This window comes from Gavia stellata, chromosome 5 (assembly GCF_030936135.1).
Source record: "Gavia stellata isolate bGavSte3 chromosome 5, bGavSte3.hap2, whole genome shotgun sequence".
Lineage (NCBI taxonomy): Eukaryota > Metazoa > Chordata > Aves > Gaviiformes > Gaviidae > Gavia > Gavia stellata.
Genome location: NC_082598.1, coordinates 60,045,001 through 60,061,981, shown reverse-complemented (window position 1 = coordinate 60,061,981; position 16,981 = coordinate 60,045,001). Strand labels below are relative to the sequence as shown.

General features: G+C 43.3%; 1 protein-coding gene across 1 annotated transcript in view; it reads right to left on the bottom strand.

The window, feature by feature from the left end:
* Window positions 1–15,746, bottom strand: part of LOC104258898 (transmembrane protease serine 11E-like) — a 42,154-nt gene extending 26,408 nt beyond the window's left edge. The window contains exons 1-3 of the mRNA XM_059818030.1: window positions 15,583–15,746; window positions 7,511–7,632; window positions 6,640–6,758 (exon numbers count right to left, since the gene is read on the bottom strand). Of these exons, the coding sequence (XP_059674013.1) occupies window positions 6,640–6,758; window positions 7,511–7,632; window positions 15,583–15,746 (405 nt within the window). The remainder of the gene's footprint in view (window positions 1–6,639; window positions 6,759–7,510; window positions 7,633–15,582) is intronic.
* Between the last annotated feature and the right edge of the window lie 1,235 nt (window positions 15,747–16,981).

Genomic DNA, 16,981 nt, shown 5'->3' with positions numbered 1-16,981 from the left:
GCTAAATAAACAAGTCGCCGCACCGTCATTCATCTTGGCCACTGTTACATTGCCAAGTTTCCCAGTTGGCTGAATTACCGTGGAAAGATGCTTTCTGCTTTGTTTCTAGCCCCAGTCACCCACAGAGGGCACCCTTATTGTACCATGCTAGTCCAAGGACAATGCTTCCTATTTGTGAGAACGGTTCCCTTAAAATAAAGCTTTTAAAGCAGATGTCAAATGCCCTAAATTTATTTTAGGATATTTTTCTCAAAATGCTCCTTAAAGATCTTTTTACATAGATAAAAGATTTTTTTTTTCATAGATAAAAGATTTTTTGTTTCCTTCCCGTTTACAACATTATTTTGCAGAACAAGAAAAAATTGACAGTTTTATTAAAAAGTCTCTAAAAAGCTTCATTTAAAAATCTTCATTTTTCTGGCTTTTGTACTATAAATGCACTTCTAAATAAAATTGTCTTCAGTGAAGAACAAGAAAAACTTGCAATAAAAGTTCCATTCTTTTCACCTCGTATCCGTACTAAGCAAGTATTTGAGGTAGCACATACAGAGCCTAGGAATGCTTGAGTTTAAATAAGGACTTAAGGTTTAAATTTTGGAATCCGTATCTGAAAATGCTGCCAAATCTCTTTTGAAACTTATTATAACCAGGAACATTCTTACTCAGTTTGGACTGGGTGCTGCAAGACTCTGAGAAGTCCTTGGAAAGATTTGGCTGCTGCAGCTACCATAATTTCTCTTTCTGTGATCTGTCCAATTTATCTCCAATTTTCTTTTGCTTCAGGGGCTGAGAGGGGAAAAGAAGTGTTTTATGAGGGGGTAGGGGGGAACAGCACACATACTGCAAATTAAGCTACATGATACTTGTAGATACTTGTACTTTTGAACTTGCTGTAAAAAAGAGTCATGTTGGACTCCCTTGAAATTCAGCACACTCCCTCTTCTTGTGGCACATTCAGTTATCGCCTCTAAATTAGTCCTCACAGGTTGGTGTCCCAGAGCAAATAGTCTTTAGCAGTGTTTCAAAAACCTGCTGCCTCGGGGATTTGCTCCTACTGAATTAACCTCCCGACTCAAGGACCATAAGGCACTGATCAAGCAAGCCAAATGTTTCTGAGCTTTACCTTAGCACCCACATGGAAGGTGTGACAAACACATCTCGGGTACAGTTTCAGCCAGCTTTGCAGCTAGCTCTTGGCTCTGAAGTGATTTGTACTTCACCTCCCTCTCTCTCCCAAATACGCACACTTCTGCTCCCCAGGAAGACTTGAGTCATGTCTCACCCTAAAAAAGCCAAGTGTCATAAAACAGAGGTCTTATCTACTCACTCACTGCTGCCGGTCTTTTCAGCTAGGCCTCCTTTGAGTTCAGCTCAGATGGAAACCTTAGCCAGTACTACAGGCTTTGGCCTCGCAGATATGACAGTAAGCTATTCACAACTCAAGTGATAAAAGGTACTTCCTGATATCGGAAAGACTGCAAGCTTATCACTGGGTGTAAAGCAGAGTCTTTCAGTTACAAGCATCCTGCTGAAGGCTAACCCATCCACCAAACAAAGTTATCAGGTGTAAAGCTCTGCTTTCCATGGAAGCATAAGTGTCTACATGGGAGTTAAGAGAGAACAAACACAAAGACACTCAAGTACTGTCATGAGGGTGAATAAAACCTGAGTGTGCCGAAGGAACTAGGTGGGTCCTTTCCTGATTACCCATAGGCACTTGAAAAATTCTTTCCTACCTCTGGGGATCTCTCCTCAGGTGCTGAAGTGGCTTTATGGATTTGGCCTTTCAACTCTCTCCAACTCAGTTCCCTGTCTGCACAGAGCAGACATCAGTGCCCAGGGGCTGGGAAACTGTGGGGTGCTTTGGTTGTAACTGAATTGTGCTGAAGCAGCTGAGAATCTGCACCACTGAGGATGCAGAGGACAAAGTGAGCTTCCATTGCACCCCACTGGTGTCCTTTGCAGTGGTGGCCCAGAGGGCAGCTAAGCAGAGGCATTGGATTCAGCTAACAAGCCCTGTTTGTGAGCCACAAAGCAGCAGGGATGGTGCAGAGCTCCAGACAACTACTGAGTACCAAATGCTGTACTTGACAGTCCTTGGGATCCTCAGTTACCTTCGCAGCACAAAGAACAGGAGGTGGGGGGGGGGGGGGGGGGGGGAAGGGAGGTGCATGGCGTCTGGTGCCCTGCTGCTTCTCCCCCGTCGTAGTGAGAGAAGTGTTAACGACCTCTAAAATCATCATCTCCCAAGGGAGAAAACTGCCTCCTTCCTTACCAGCGCCAGTACAGGGACTCATCAGCAAGTCCTTAAACCAACCGAGAACAGGCAGAGTCACCAGAACTATTCTGCAGCATTTTCCTGTGGTATCGCAAGTGCCTCTGCAATACTCAGTAGAGACACTATTTCTAAATTAAACCCACACTAATTCAATTCTACCAGACAGGACAAACTTCCAAGAGCTGTATCCATTAAAAACTTTCCCCAACATCTGTACTTCAGGACAGAGAAGATTCTCTTATCACTTGAAGTCACTGAAACGCGCTGCCTGTTTCTAAAAGAGATGTCCTGACACACAATACTGAGTCCTGAGGCAAGCATTACTTGATGGAATTCCATGAGTTCAATAGAAATACTGGGATAGGTAGTAGTTTCCCAGGGGAAGTACCCAGGTACCCTCTTAATACAATCCCCAGCCAGTCTGCCCAGATGCAGCCAGTTAGTTCTGTGTTGGTTTCAGATGGTGGAATGACAGGGGAGAGCCCAGGTGCCTTGCGGATGATGAGACGACAGGGGAAACCCATGCCGGTCCATTCCGTGGCTCAAGGCACTCACAAAGAGAAAACAAACACCTCGCCTCTTCCCTAGGCACCCAATTAGCCAAGGAGGGAGCCACGCTACGGTTATACCTGAGGAGCATCCATCCACCCAACCCACGGTCTGGCTTACCATCATGTGGGAGCAGGACAGGGGATAATGGACAGGGCATAGCCCCAGAAGCAGGGGAGGTACAGTGCCTAATGCAAGAGTCCACAAAGATACTTGGACTAGGACAGGGAGAAGCAGCCCAACAGCAGGGCTGGGAACAGCTCTGGCCAGAGGAGAAGGAGACAGGGAGATATTAGGTGCCTGGGAAAGCAGAAGGGTGGCATATCCTGTCCTCAAAGAGGGTAAAGCCCACAATATCTAGGAGAAAGTATCAGAAAGTTATTGTAGTGGTAGAAAGGGCAGACATTTGCAAGTCACTGGTGAGCAGGGTAAAGGCTGGTGTCCATTTCTCTTGAGCAACCAGCCATGTACTGAAAGGGTCACATGCTGTGGCTGCTTAGTATCCACTACTCTCTCACAGCTAGACACTTGCCAGCCTTCTGCTGAGACAATTCGTATTAAGACGGGCTTTATGAGGTACTCATTTCAATCTCTCCTGAATGCACACCTCCTTCCCTTGGGGTCAAAATGACTTTCCACACTGGACACAAAGCCTCTCCATCCTCCTCCCTGCACACAGGGCAGTTAGTGCTGCTGCCCAGAGTAGGCTACTAGGATCATCCCAGTCGCCCAGGTCTATCTGGTGCTGGCTGTCTCAGCTCCCTCCACACTTCGAGGTGCCAGAGGGGCTGAAGAAGCAAAGCTTAGAGCAGGGCCTTGGAAATCTCCCCCGGGATGCTGTTAGTAATATGGTAGTTAGGGCCTCCAAGGCATTCTTGGGAAATCCAAAAGAATTAATACATTTTGTGGGAGACGAAAAATAATCCAAGTCCGGCGCAGGAGGTGGAGAAAACCAGGGGGTAAAAGTTGTGCAGATCAGCCAAGCATTAAGTGAACCCACTATAAAATAGAGGCTCCTTGGGGAAGGAGCCATTAAGGCTGTGACTGTCCCCTTTTTATCCCGTGCAAGAGGGGACAGTCTGGCACAGTGCATTTTAGCTTGGCAAGGGAAGAACAACTGCTCCAGCTAGAAAAATGAGGAGGCTCTGGTGAGCTGGAACATCTCTTTCCACAATGGCATTCCATCAGGTCTGCTTTTTCAAGACAGCAAAAAGGGAACCCTCACAGGCACTTGCAGGAAGCCAGGCGAGGAGCAAAGACCTTTCATCATCTGTTCCGCAGTCCCCCCAGCTCCACCCCACAAGACATTTTCCAGACTTTCCAGTCAGCCCTGAGATGTTGACTGGTGCACCAGCTTCATCAGCTCTCTGGCATGATCTCGCTGCATTCCCTCCCACCTTCAATGAGATAAGAGAGTCGGGAATGTCGTTCACACTATGGGTGTTACTACTCGACTCTGGAAACCAAAGCAAACATCAGGACATTTGCTGCCAGTCCCAAGGAAGGCACGGGATGACTTCCCTATGGGACCAAAACCATTTTTTTCAGAGTTGATGTTTCACCAGGAAAGAGCTCCTTTCAGGGTTGTTCTGGGGACAAACAAAGGAGGCTTCATCAGGGAGTGATCAGAGAAGGGAGCACTTGGCAGGTAGTTGCACTAACTCAGGTAATTTGAATGCTTCTGATTATCAGAGATGATTCACTTCTGTTCACTTTGCACCAAGTATTGTGAAAGACGTTGCATTTATCTGCATTGACTCACTGTTTCACAACCGTGAGCTTATGGTATCGTTACTACTATGACAATGGGAAGGCTTGGAAATCCAAAACCCTGACACCAGCCAGGGAAAGACTGCAAAGGATTTTGGTAAATCCAGGCAAATCAGAAAATGTGATAAAAACTCAACTCTCTTCTCCCTCCATTAAAGAGATGGTGTGAAAACCCTGAAAATAAAAATGCAGATGTTCTGAGACAGCTGTCTGTCAAGAAGTCAAGAGGATATTTCTGTCTCTGGAAAGATTGCTTTGATTTTTATCACCACAAGCTGAGTTTTGCTTGTAGAGAATCAGACTTACAAGGAACATACTGTTATTCATTTGTGTATGAAGTCACTTTAAATAAGCTTATGGACAATTCTCAATCTTATACATCCTTGTTAGATGGAACACCTGGAGCTAAAAACCACAAAAACTCAAAGTTTATGGCAGGGACCATTTAAATCAGCTGACCTAAAATTACAGCAAAGAACTCACCAAATTTGAGAGAGGGAGGAAGAAGTTAATGGCTGAATTAAAGACAGCTCTTAAGAAAAGTCACAGGAATGAAGGAAAGGTTACTTAGTTCTCTGTATGTTTGTTATGGTGTTACTTATCAGGAACAATTAACACACTCTGAAATAATGGTTCTCAGTGCTCAACCAGCACTGGTATTTACTGTCACTACTGTCAGAAGTGCTCAACACAGAGCAGACAGGGTTTCTAAAGCATTGGCTTCCATTCAGAGGAAATCTGACTGCATTGGACACTGTCTGAAAGAACGTCTTAGCTAAAATAAGTGTTTCTTTGCCAAAGGAGCCACATTTTTAAAAAATGAAGGGGGAATGGAGTGGAAGAAAGGGATACAACTTTAAGTCAATGAAGCATTATTCCTCAGACTTCTTCTCAGCCCTTGCCTTCCTCCTGCCTCCACAATGCACAATGTCTTTTTGGTCAAGAAAAATATTCCCTCTCCAAGGTCCTACATCACGAGGTTAAAAGCCTGCAATTATCAGGTAATAGTTGTAAAGTGGTAGCACCTAAGTAAATGCAGCTTATGTAAGACTCTATACATACATCTGTGCACCAGGAACAGATCTTGGGAAATACGGTACAGTCCCCGCTAGGCAAAGAGGGCAAAAGGGAAACAAGTACGGAAAAGAGGACGACTTGACTAAGATCTCTGAGGCCCTCAGCAGTGCAGCCGGGAAAAGATGCGAGCACTGCCAAATCCCTATGTAGCACCCTGCTTCTCCAGAATAATGTTCACCACAGCTCACATTTTGTTGTGGACAAGTGGCATGGCCCTAAATTAAATGACAGTGGGGAGCAAAGCATTGATTGTCCTATTAACTGAGTATCTGTGCAAGGTTGCTAAACAGGAGGTAAGAGATACACATCGGACTCTGATGAATGAAACACAAAAAGATACAAGCACAATCACATGCTTATTGCTGTAAAGAGCTGAACTCTGTAATTATCATCTGTGGGGAAGTGTCTCAAAGAGAAAACAAGAAAGGAAATTGCAATGTGTCTATTTATTTCCATAGCTACTGTATGACTGAGAGCCACTCAGCAGCCTCTGCTATTTGTAGGAGGATTTCCCAACAAAACATACCAAAGGCACAGGAAAAGGGCTTGTGTATTGTTTTCTCAACACACAGCAACGGCCTGGCAGGTAGAGTTCCCCACCCCGTAACGGGGAGAGCGTAAAAGCATGCTTTCCTTAGAGACAGCGGGGCATAAATCACAAAGCCAGGCTCAGGGCAGGGAAAGAGAAGACACACACAAATCATTAGTGATATAGGAGGAAGCTGAAAGCATTGTCAGTATCTGCTTCACCACTGCAGGGACAAAGAAAGGTGACACGCTAGAACAAGCGCCTGGTCTGCCAGATGGGACCATGACCCTCATGCTATCCATTTCCCAGGTCTGCTAACCGTGGGGGCTCAGGGTACACCAGACACCTGTGGTCTAAGAGTATGCTTTTCACATTAATGACTCTTGTATTCTCACACAGTCCTTAATAATGGAAAGGCACAACCGTCCAAACTTACCAGTCTCTCAACCCTCTCGCTCAGGTCTCTAAACCTTCCTGAGGACTGTCTGGACAATTCATTATTGTACCGGATGTTGGTGATTTTTATGTTGCCGCTGTAATAGAACAGCTTCTGATCTGCAAGGGAAAGAAGAGGAACAGGCAATACTCAAAGCACCAAGACGAATGAACTTTAGAGAAACACCTGGGGCTGACTGATACCCAGACATCTAGGGAACGGATGAGCCTTCACCTGTATCCAACCCATTCAGATACAGCTTCCAAAAGCTAGGAGCCCAGGAGCGAGAACTCAGTTGAGTTAGGTGATCTAAGCCACGTAGTGACAAAAAGCCCAGTTTCCCCAACAGTTACATCTGCGGCCAACCAACAGCACTTTGGGCTCACACAGGATCACAAGCTGCATCTTGCTGGTCAGCTACCTTCCTTCCTGGCCTGTATGCCCACTCAACGCCAAGCCCTGGCAGGCGGCTGCTGGTGATCAGGGCAAGGGAACAGAGAAATACTGGTAGAAAAAACAGGTAGAGACAACCGGAAGACTCTGTTTGTCACTCATGTAAGGGAGATGATAAGACTTGTGTGTTGACCTCATCACAGAAGTAGATCACGAGGAAGATGTGAAAGGAGTGAAAGCAAGTGAAAGCCAACAGACACCACAGCCCTAAACCACCCTGCACAGCAGGAAGTGTTCCTAAGAGATCTGCAAAGATGCTAAATGAGGAAGGAAAGAGAGCTCTAGAGAAGCCAGTGGTTTTTCCCCAAATGAGCTTTAGACAGACTGATGAAAAACAAACTCCCAGCATTGTGTGGCACAACAAGCACAAAGGAAACGCACTAAACATAGGAACACTGATATGCTATGTAAAACTTACCATATGCCAGAAAATAAACTAGGAGGCCAATGGTGATAGCTGCTGCCACTGCTGTTCCAATAACAATTAGAGCAATTTTCCAGGGCTCAAGATGTCTTATTCTGATGGCTGGCTGATGAATTCTGGGGGAAAATATGAAGAACAAAGGGAAAAGATTAATAAGAGATCCTTTTCTATTTAAAAATCCCCAAAAATGAAGATACAGTTTTCTCCCTCAACATCAGCTGATTCTTCCCAGCAGTATTAATTGACTTCTCACGCAACACCCTTGAAAATGAAACCATCACTCAAGACTATTTTGAAATAGATGTTGGAACATGCTAGAAGTCATGGAACACAGACAGGTTTTGAGAGTTTGGGGTTTTTTTTATTATTAGGGCCAAATTAAATAGGAGTCCCACTAAGCACTTTCTTATGTGACCTCTGACTGGAAATTTGCAAGAATAAAACTTATTTTTCAGCTAGGTGAACTTTCATATAGCAACGTAGGCAGCTTCCAATCGGTTAAAGAAATCAGTTATCACAGACACACTGGCACCTTTGCTCCCTAAACTGCTTTGTGCAATAAAATTAATAAAAAGCATCCCATGCTTTGTATAGTACATATCTATACATTATCCAAGCAGCTCAGTCCATTTCAGCCTGCAAAGCAGGGCTGGACAAAAAAGAGATTTCAGAGGGCCAGCCTGTGCTTCCTGTTTTACTCAGACTAAATCTAAAAGCAGAAAGCAAGCACTGCTTTAAGCAGTATTTGCTGAAGTGACGGAATGACAGGGAAGAACAAGGACGTGTGAGTGGACTGGGGAACATAGGTAGGAAGCCTCACCAGATACTTGTCTCTCCCATGCTAATTACACAGGTGCTAATCCAAATTAACTCAAGGAAAGTCAACAGTCAGTAGGTTAGTATTATAGTTAGACAAAAAAACTGCCTGAAAAAGGTTACTTACAACAAATTCTGCCTTTGGCTATAAACTCAAAGACATCTGAAGATCCTTAAAGCCATTTTTCTATTGTGTTATCAGCCATTACAAAATACAGAACAGGAAGCCAAAATTTTTGGCAAAGAGTCCTTCAATTTAGAGCCAGCTACCTCACTCACGTAAACATGCACACCTTCAGGTTAAGGTATAGCCTCCCCCAGGAAAGCAGGCTGCAGGGATCCTTTCCTGAGGGTATGAGGCATCTCAGCAAGTTCCCACATTCATCACAAAGTACATATAGCTCACGTCCGGAGCACGTGCCTCATGAGCCGTAAGTTTAAATACATTAAAGTATGTTGAAAATAATTGCAAGCGACCACTGCAGCTGCGTGCAGGAATGAGACAGCAAGCACACTGTGCACGGTACATAAATATGAAAGCAGGTTCTGAGATTTCATTCCAAATACGTTGTAAAGCCTTACAATTACAGCCTTATTACTTCAGCTTGGAAAACAACTGACTTAGGCTAAATATCGTGACATCTGATTGAGTAAAAATGGGAATACTCATTTGTCACTCACATCTGTTCTGACTTGTCCTGGATCTCCTAGCTAGTGCTTCCTTCACTCCTGCTGTCCTCTAAAACAGCTATTAATTAACCTCTCATCTCATGTGGTTTGCTTCAAAATGCATCAGTGAATCCATAGCAGAAAAAAAAAAAAAAAAAGATGGCAATTAAACAGTCCTGTTAAGAGTTTGGAGATGAGCAGCTCCGAAGTTATTTCTGAGACTACTGTATGGAAGTTGCCTTAAAACTTTAACTGGAGAAATGAAAAATATGCAGGTATAAATAGTCAGGACTCTACCTTATAGAGAATAATATTTCTAAATGGTAGCTCTTAGGTGAAACCATGAAGTCAGTGGCAAGTTCAACTTTAAGTTGTCACGTGGGTTTGTTGGTGTGTTTTTTTCCCACCACCCCAGGTAGTAGACCTTTGCATGGCTTAGATGCTTTGCAAACATTTCTACTATGTTTGAAGTGAGACCAAGTTTCAAGAAAAGCCAACAAAACAAACATAAAACGCCCACATTTAACTTGACACAACCTACTCACATGCATTCTTGTAGATACTCTCATTTAAAAAGCAGTTGTCTTGATTAAGCTGCACAGAAGGAAAAACACTCAGAAGGTCTTTCAGCTATAATGATCCTGGCATAGCCCCAAACCAAAATGCTGGGTTTGAGAAGCCTATTTGAAAGGCTGAATGCCACCCCTACACCACAGCAGGTGAGCGTGAAGAAATTACTGCCTATCATATCAGTGAAAGAGCGGTTTCAGATCAGAAGTAACATGGCTGGGACACAGTTAAATATTGAGTACTACATAATTTGAAACCTTTTCAGCAGTCTTTTGTCATAGTATAACATTTTTTAACTCTTATTCTTTATTTCTTCCCTTTCAAGTTCCATTTTCTCATTTAGCAACCAGAAACCCCCGTTCGCAACCGTTACTCACATGTGTAATTTTACTCACACACGTGACTTTCACTTAATTAATGAAACTTGTTTGAGAGCATTGTTCCAAAAAGGTGCAGAGGGGACTCAGCATCAGCTTCTAAACTGAATTTCCTCAGACAAGAAGCTATTTGATAAATACATCTCAGAAAGTCACTTAAGAGAGGGGGGCTGTTTTGGGACTTGGGATGTCTTTCTTTTCCTTTTTTTCCGAATAAACTTTCCCCCTTCCTTTTAAATAACAACAGGAAACAACAGTTAGGGTATATTTTCCACTCCTAATTTGTTTTAAAAATAAAAATTGGGTTTAAAAACAAAAGGTGTTTTTGTGTGTGGTTAGGCTGTACCTTCTGGATACTTCCCTAGTTGAACAGAAGTGCAGACTGAACGCACCAGGAGGATTTCAAATACAGGTTTTCAAAAATATCTGTGAGACAAAACCACAAAGATTGCTGGGCTGATACTTTTCCACTCCCATTAACTTTGAGCTTTATGCTGCTTTGGTCTCCTGAGGTTCACTCCTCAAAGATGAATTATTTAACCTGACAACATGTCCCACCGTGTAAAGTTGGACAGTACGTAACAGGGATTCAATACACACAAGAGAAGTAACTATCCCAGAACTGAAACAGCTTCAATCCACATGACGACCCATCAGAGCTTGAATACTCTGCAGAGAGCTGATAGAAGTTCAACTGTGGAAATTTATTTTCTCAGATCAAGGGTTAAGCAGTCCCTGCTAACTCCTTGGGAACTATCTGCTCAACAGAGAGGGAACAGGGAGCGTAACCTAGAAATGCACAGCAGGATTAAAAACACTCCAGCTGAGAAGGTCACTGAAATCCTCCAGAGAAGAAATGGAGATTTTAAGCCTGAACCAAATACCAGCTGAAAGCCTCCCACTGACCTCAGTGGGCTTTCTGTCGGGGTCCCTTCTGCCTGTAGCCTACATGGTCCTCCCCTCTACCCCAGACAGTCTGCTCTTTCCTGGACAACCATGCCCATGCAGTAATCTTGAATACACTGCAATCAGGGACTGGATTTCATCTCTCAGCAGAAGACTGCAAAGTCCCAGATTAAGATTTGTCCGATTAGGAAGAGGAGTGAAATATTTGCTGACAAAGAGAAACAACAAGAACTGATATAAGATTGCCCACACTGACATAACAGTTTTACTTGGTTGTCCTCTCTTTGTTTCCTAATAATTCCTAACATTGTCTTGGCTTTTTCAACTGGCATTTTCCTAGAAACACCCACCAAGACCTTTCTTGAGTGGTGGTAGGTGATTTGGAGCTCTGCATTCTGTGCCGGGGTTAGCCACCCAACAAGGAGCTCACACCCTTTCCTCAACAAGGAGCTCATGCCAATAAACACAGAGCCAGAGGGATCCCTCCGCTTATGCATTTTACAAGACAGACATAAGAAGGACACAGCTAATTATGTCTGTTGACTTTTAGTAACAGAGGAGTATCAGGGGGAAAAAAGTCAGTCTCAAAGAAAAATTAAAAATCTTATTTAATAGCCTAACTTGTTTTTAAGAGTGCCTTTCAATAAAAGTATCAAACATCATATTAAATGAATCATGCACGCACTTGCCTCACTGCAGCCTGAAACTGATAGTTTACAAAAGAAATAAGAGTGTCTTTTACCTATTGGAATTTAGAATCACTTCTTGTAAAAAAGCAGAATTAAAACTGCCTTCTACAAGTCAAACTGCCTGCTTCAGAGGAAAAGCCTCAAAGGTCTTCCTCAGCAGGGCAGAAAGCACGTTCTGACAGCTGTGGGAACCCCTCCATTACCTGCAGTGAGCTTCATATCAGAGACAGTGTCTAGCTAAGTCAGCATGCACTGTGAAAGAGAACAGAGTCTCTGCTTTGGCATGCACGCACAGACAGTGTCTGCTCAAGAAAGGTGCTGACAGGACAGCCTTAACAGCCAAACCCAAAACAGTCACCTAGAGATGATCTCTTGTGGGCTATTAAATGTCCTTTGTTTTTACTCCTATAAGAGAGGCATGCTTAGGCAGACAAATTTTATCCACAGTTTCAGAATATGTGCGGTATTTCTCTTTTATTAAGGTGCTTTGAGAAAAAAATTTATAAAAAAGCACTGTATCCGCCTTAGCAATAATTGTAATTTATAAATACACACATAATAGGACAGTGATGGTGTTTTAATCTGTTTACTGGTATATGAAATGGCACTGTAAAATAACTATACTTACATCACTCCCGAAAAGTTCTGCAAGTCTGATACGACAGACCAAGCCTTCTGCCTTCGTGATAGTTTGTGTGCATCTGTGACAGCTTATATCCACTGAGAATTTGACCCAAAGTATCCAGCTTTTCCTGTAGTTTGGAAGGTTACATTTCTGGCTGAACAGTAAGTTTGTCTGTATTTTATACTTTATAATAAACAATTCTAGGCTGGGTAGATAAACAGTGAGATGCTGTAATCTAGCAATGTATTTTCACTGAACTGAGACAGACAAATTTCTTCATGGCAGAAATGCTGCTGAAATTAGAGAAGGCTCCTTAGACAAGAGGTTCAGCTGAGACTTTGAAACCCCAGGCAATTCTCCAGTGGCAGAGAAACTGGACAATTCCCATGTTGTTCTGTATGAAATCTGTTATCACCAAATCTGTCCCCAGACCACATGAAGTTTTCAGATTGTCTTGTATCAGAAGCATGTCAAATTAAGCCATCCCAAGCTTTGTGTTAGCTTGACTTCATTCAGAATGAAGATATCTGTGTAACCAGAAATACAGACATGGAAGCAGTATGTGATGGAAGCTGAATCACTTGATTTTAAAAGCTTATGCTGACCCAAAATGCCCAATCATAAAACTGTCTGTGAAAAAAATTGATAAAGTGAGGGACTTCTGCAACACCCTCTAACAGGAACAGCAGAGGCCAGAAAAGCTGCTGGGTTTACACTGGGGCTTGCTCAGTTAATGAAGACGACTAAGTTTTAAGGCTCAGGAGGAGGTCCTTTCTCATTCTGATTTTCCTGTCTAGAATGGTCAGAAACTGAGTGAATGTGGCAAGGAAATACAAATGGTACCAATTCCACACGAGTCAAATCAGGTGTACCAGAATCAGAAGTATTTTGCTAGAGTTTCCTGGAATCAGGATCTACTCTGGGGCACACTGAGCAGAATAGGTTTCTGTTTGGTACCGTGCAGGAACCACATCTGCCTCCTGCAATAATCAAGGTTAACTCCCACTTATGCCAATGGGACATAAGTGTCCTTGCACCAGGGCTGGCATCCACTTCCTGCTACACCTCAGCAGTCTGTAATTTACACTCATTTTGCCCACCTACTGCATGACAAATTGGTGCAAGTGGCATTGCATTTCCCCCTACATATTCACTTTTAGACCACCATCTATAACCCCAGCTACTCTGTACTTCACCCTGCCAGGGTACAAGATCTTCACAAAGAAGTTGCGGGTAGGACACTGCATTTGCTCCCCAGACAGCAGGACACAGCACAACGGAGGAGGGATGAGACCAGCAAGGCTGTCTACTCCACCCAGTTTTCCTTAGCAGCTTTGCTTCCTGAAGGATTTTATGGAGCACGCATTCCAACTCAGCTTGAGACGTTGTGAAAAGAGGCATCGTGGAACTGGATAAAGCTCATACTGAAGCACCGCTCTTATAAGAGCCTAAGGCACAGCACGATAAGCTCAAACAGCAAGGCTTACAGCTCCATGCTCAGATCTACATTCCCGCCCAGCAAAGAACTCTGGACATTTAACAGGCTACCCAGGGTCTTTGATTAAGACCAGGCAGTTGCCATCCCTTCCCAAATGTATAAATATTTAATTATCCAACACAGATTTCTCCTAACATACTTTAGATTTCATAATAATCTAAACAACTATTTAAACAATGAAATCCTTTCCTAACTAGGAGGCAACCCAACTGGACTCTGATGTTGTTTGACTACCCTCTAGCACACTGTTATTAAAATTATTTACACCACTGTTGATATCAGCAAGACATGGCAACTAGATTTACATCTAACTAGAAAAAGGAATGGCTTTTCAATTCTGCTAGGTAAAGAACTCTCACTTAGTTTTCCCTCTTTATGCAACACACAAACTGGTATTCACAACTAATGGGGATTTCTTCCTCACCTGAGAGTTGGAGCAGCACAGCTTTTACGGTATGGGTATTACCATCCATTACTAGAGGATCTTTGGGGATCGAGCAGGGTACCACTAAGGAGCACAGAACCAAAAGCTGAACTCCGTCTTCTGGCAAAGTCAACACCATATTGACTAAAATGATATTGTCCTCACAAAATGAGGAAAACATGTAAGTGGGCATAAAGAATAAGTTTTGTCAATCCAGAAACAATGTTTCTATTTCAACGTGTCCAGAAATTATTAAAAAAACCCAATTTTAAAAAATACTGAGGATGGAAAAAATAAGTATCTTGCAATCATCCACAGCCATTTGCCCAAAGCAATGCCAGAGAGGAGACCAATATTGTAGTCTTCAGCAATCACACAAAAAATTCAGCCATGCAGCCAAATCATTAGGGTGTTAAAAACAAATTTCAGATTCTTATGGATTTTGTTTCTGAGGTCGTACTTTTAAGCTCCATCAACCGCTGAGGCAACAACAAAAAAACAAACTCAAGGGAGACTGAGCATCTCCTATTGCCACATGAACCCAGGAGCCAGAGCATTAAACAGAAACAACAAATTCCAGGAGGCTCACTGTACATTTATGACCAGATCCCTGCTCTGACCCAAGAGAGCATAGTAGAATGTCACAGCTGGAAGACTTATTTTTGTAAAAATACTCTGAACTTTCCAGCACTGCCTTAAATATTGCTACAGGAAAACAAAACTAAGGATATCCAGCATCTCTGACTGCACAAAATACTTTCAGACACAAAACACCTTGTCATTACTCCCTAGAAATCATGGCTTCTTCATTAAAAGTACTAGGGTCCAAACTGGAATGACAAACACCTGTAGCGTTCTCTTTATGTAGTTATGCTGCCATCACTGACTTAACTGGGACCTTTTGCAGCATTTGGGGAAAGTAATACTGCAACTAGACCTGACAAAAACCCATGGTTTCCCAAAATAGTGTTATTAACATTTGATTTTGACACAAATGAGCTTCCTGGATTCTGTGCTGCTGTAACAAAAGCCTGCTGGGAGCAGGATAAGACAATCACAGGGAGGAAAGCTAAGTGTCAACCTAAGTCATCACATCATCTTTCTAAACAGAAAGCAAATCTTTGTGCTCCTGGCCACGCTAGGGAAGGATTTGCCTCTGCATTTCTCACTCTAGCCATATGTTATTCTTTTCATCCAGACCACAACTTCCAAAACCTCCCTTTCAGCCTGCAACTTACTGTCTAGCTTTCCCTCTGTCTATCACCCCTTTTCAGGCTGCACATTTCAAACAGATGCATGATGTACCCTAGATCTAAAAGGATGAAAGGGGAGGAGATAGAGCAATGAGGTCCAAGGCCAGGCAAGAGAACAAACAGATTTCTTTTCTGGAACTGTATATGTCCTTCAAGTCCTAAAGCTGTCCCATAGACAGTATCCTTTACCACCATCACACCTCCAAATCAGACTTGCCGAGCTAAAACACGCCACCTACTTTTGAAGATCCCATGGTAGGTCCCGGTAGGTCTGGTAGCCTTTCTGACCGCCAACCAAGGCTTGACTAAAGTCTGGACTGCGTAGCGAATGCTGCTGGAAAACGCAGGAGTCACATTGACTGGTGTGACGGGAAGGGAAAGGTGTTGAATGAAGATCCTTCATTGAGGCACGGCTGGCGCAACACCCAGCACCCTGTGGGTTATTGCAAAACGAGGGAGCGAACTTTAGAATAAAAACAAACGGAGGTAAGCATGGAGTTGATAAGGAGACTGTAACCTTCAGATCAGCTCCGCATCAAAGAGCTCCCCAGGCAGAGATGGACAGAGCAGATAAACCAGCCCAGGCAAGAAGACTTGTTCTTCACCACAGCAGAACAGGAAGTGCGTGAAATTTCCCTTTTCCAGCACTCCCTTTCTGTCCAACTTGTATCCCTGCAGCAGGCCTTCTCCTGAGCGGCAGCACCTTCTACCGTACACTCACTGTAAAACCCACACGGGAGAAGCACCACACTGTCCACAACACTAAGTCACTTGCCTCCTGAGATAGCCAACACAAAGGGCGAACACAAAAACAAATACAGGCATAAATGGCTTGGTCAGCCAAGCCTGATCTCCCTTGGTGCTCACTCCTCCACAGCTGTCCTGGACTCCCTTGGCATCAGGGACATGACAACTATAAGTATCCAGCCTCCTAATTACATGTTAGTCATTTAATGGTTGGCATAACCCCGCCTGTGGAAAATGCTTACTCTGTGAAAAAGGCCACCAATCTCCTTGGAATTCCCTTCTCCCAGCACAAACGTGATTCTTCAGAGCCAGCTGGAAAGGGGAAAAATGGATATTCTCTAGTGAGAAATTCTGCACTTGCATCTAAAATCCCAAAGCAAAAAGGAAAATTACCAGAAACCAAACTTCGAGTTTCTTAGTCTTGGATGCGCTTGGATTTGTGCCAAAAAGTTTGAAGCATTGGGTCTTCCAACAAAGTCTCAAGATTTTACAGTCATTTTTATGGGAACACTTATCTTCCAGAAAGAACCTCAGCAACAGAGGGTAAAAAAAAAAAAAAACAGCAAGAGAAAATTTTCACCTAATCATACCAAGTCCTTTTCCATCTTTCCCCAAAGATGCCCGTTGACAGGCACTTCAATGCAATTATAGAAGTAAGTGTCTGGACAGCCCATTTTTAGGACAGTGGGAAAAGCTGAGCACTGCTGCACGGCATCTCCTATTTCTCTAACATTGATTTCTTCCTTTGCTTTGATAAAATCTATTACTTTTCTTGGCTTCTCCTAGCTCCCTGTGGAAAGGGCATTGTTGCAGTTACCTACCTCACATGGGGCTTCACTGACTGAATACAGTTACTTGTCAAGTACTAATATCCCCCCTGGTCATTCCCTT